This window comes from Pinus tabuliformis, chromosome 7 (genome assembly GCF_031772625.1).
Source record: "Pinus tabuliformis cultivar Carrire ecotype Pingquan chromosome 7, CPIR1, whole genome shotgun sequence".
Lineage (NCBI taxonomy): Eukaryota > Viridiplantae > Streptophyta > Pinopsida > Pinales > Pinaceae > Pinus > Pinus tabuliformis.
In genome coordinates, this window is record NC_142293.1 from 1,937,921,236 (window position 1) to 1,937,922,839 (window position 1,604).

Genomic DNA, 1,604 nt, shown 5'->3' on the forward strand with positions numbered 1-1,604 from the left:
AGAAACCCTTGGCTCTACTTCTGTTGTATCCTCCCTTCTTTCTTCTTGGCTCCCAGGATGGTCTTTTCGCTCTCTCAATGCCTTGGGTAGATCAGAGGGTTTAACCCTGGGCATATGTAACAAATCTATTAAAACTTTGAGTGTATGGGGAGGCCGAGGCTTTCTGGGTGTAGACATATACTCCGCAACCCTAGAATCAAAATTTTGGATAGTCAATGTGTACAGACCCTGTCAACACAGGATGGCTTTTTGAAGACCTCTCCTCAACTCGTCTCTACTACTCCAAGACAATGTTATCATAGGGGGAGATCTCAATTTCTCTCTGGGATACTCAGAATCCTGGGGCAATCATGCCTAGGTGGATGCTATGATGGGTCTTTTTGAGAACCTCTTGGAGTCCCATAGTCTCATCGATGTCCCTTCAACAAAAAAGCAACCTACCTGGAGGAATAACAGAGTGGGGGAAGCAAGTTTGGCTAGAAGACTTGATCGCTTTCTCACTAAAGAAGGCCTAATCAATGGAGGACACTGTATTAGACAATGGGTAAGCTCGGGTGGGCTGTCAGACCACCGCCCTATATACCTAGAGATTCAGGATGTCATTAGCAAGCCAAAGGCCCCTTATAAGTTCAATTCTACCTGGCTGCAAGATCTGGAATACATCAAGCTTGTGACAGACTTCTGGAAGGCACACCCTCCTGGTGCTTCGAGGGACATAACTCAGAACTTCCTCCTCAATATGAAGGAACTGAAGAGCCTATCTAAGTCTTGGGCTTGGAAGAAAAAGGAGGCGGACGACTTAACCCTCCAGGAGGCGGAGAGGGCCATACTTTCGTTTGAAGAGGACACAGGAGGTGTCATGAGGACCCAAGAACAAAAAGACTCCTATACTGTTGCGCTTCAAAAGAGAACCCAAGTTCTTTCAAACAGAGAAGCGAATTGGAGGCTTCGTAGCAGGGCTATCTGGCTGAAGGAGGGGGACGATAATACTAAATTCTTCCATAAACATGCAAATGGTAGGAAGGCCTTAGCTTGCTCACATTTTCATAATATTTATAAGGCACCTCCTCATGCCTCCCTGGCCGAAGTGATGAAAACTGTGCAACTTTTCCCGAGGTTTGTTGAGCAGGAGATGGAACAGGAGCTAGAGGGAGAAGTATCTATGAGAGAGCTGGAAGATACTTTAAAAATGTTAAAGAAATAAAAGAGCTCGGGACCGGATGGTTGGACCGTAGAATTCTATGTGACCTTTTTTGAGGTACTGGGGGCAGACCTCCTGCAAATCATCGAGGAAAGCAGAAAGAGAGGGAGGATCCCGGGTAGCCTAAAAGCTACCTTCATCGCCCTCATACCAAAATCTAACAAACCCTCCTCTTTTGATGGCTTCAAACCTATATCCCTTTGCAACTGCATTTACAAAATTATAGCCAAAATCATTGCAAATCGCTTAAAGCTTGTCCTCTCGCTCCACATCTCCCAAGAGCAATTTGCCTTCTTGCACAATAGACAAATCCATGAGGCCATTGGGATGGCTCAGGAACTCCTCCATTCTGTCCAGTACCGGAAAAAAAAAGGCATGATCCTAAAGATTGACCTCTCTAAAG

The 1,604-nt window shown here is 45.6% G+C and overlaps 1 protein-coding gene across 1 annotated transcript; it reads left to right on the forward strand.

Annotated features, from left to right (window-relative positions):
* Positions 1–370: 370 nt before the first annotated feature.
* LOC149256235 (uncharacterized) lies at positions 371–1,204 on the forward strand. Its single transcript, XM_089455276.1, has one exon. It carries the CDS (start codon positions 371–373, stop codon positions 1,202–1,204), a length of 834 nt encoding a protein of 277 aa, XP_089311402.1.
* The last annotated feature ends 400 nt before the right edge of the window (positions 1,205–1,604 follow it).

Coding starts and splice junctions, on each gene's coding strand:
- LOC149256235 (XM_089455276.1), top strand. CDS start 371: ATGGGTCTTTTTGAGAACCTCTTGGAGTCCCATAGTCTCATCGATGTC.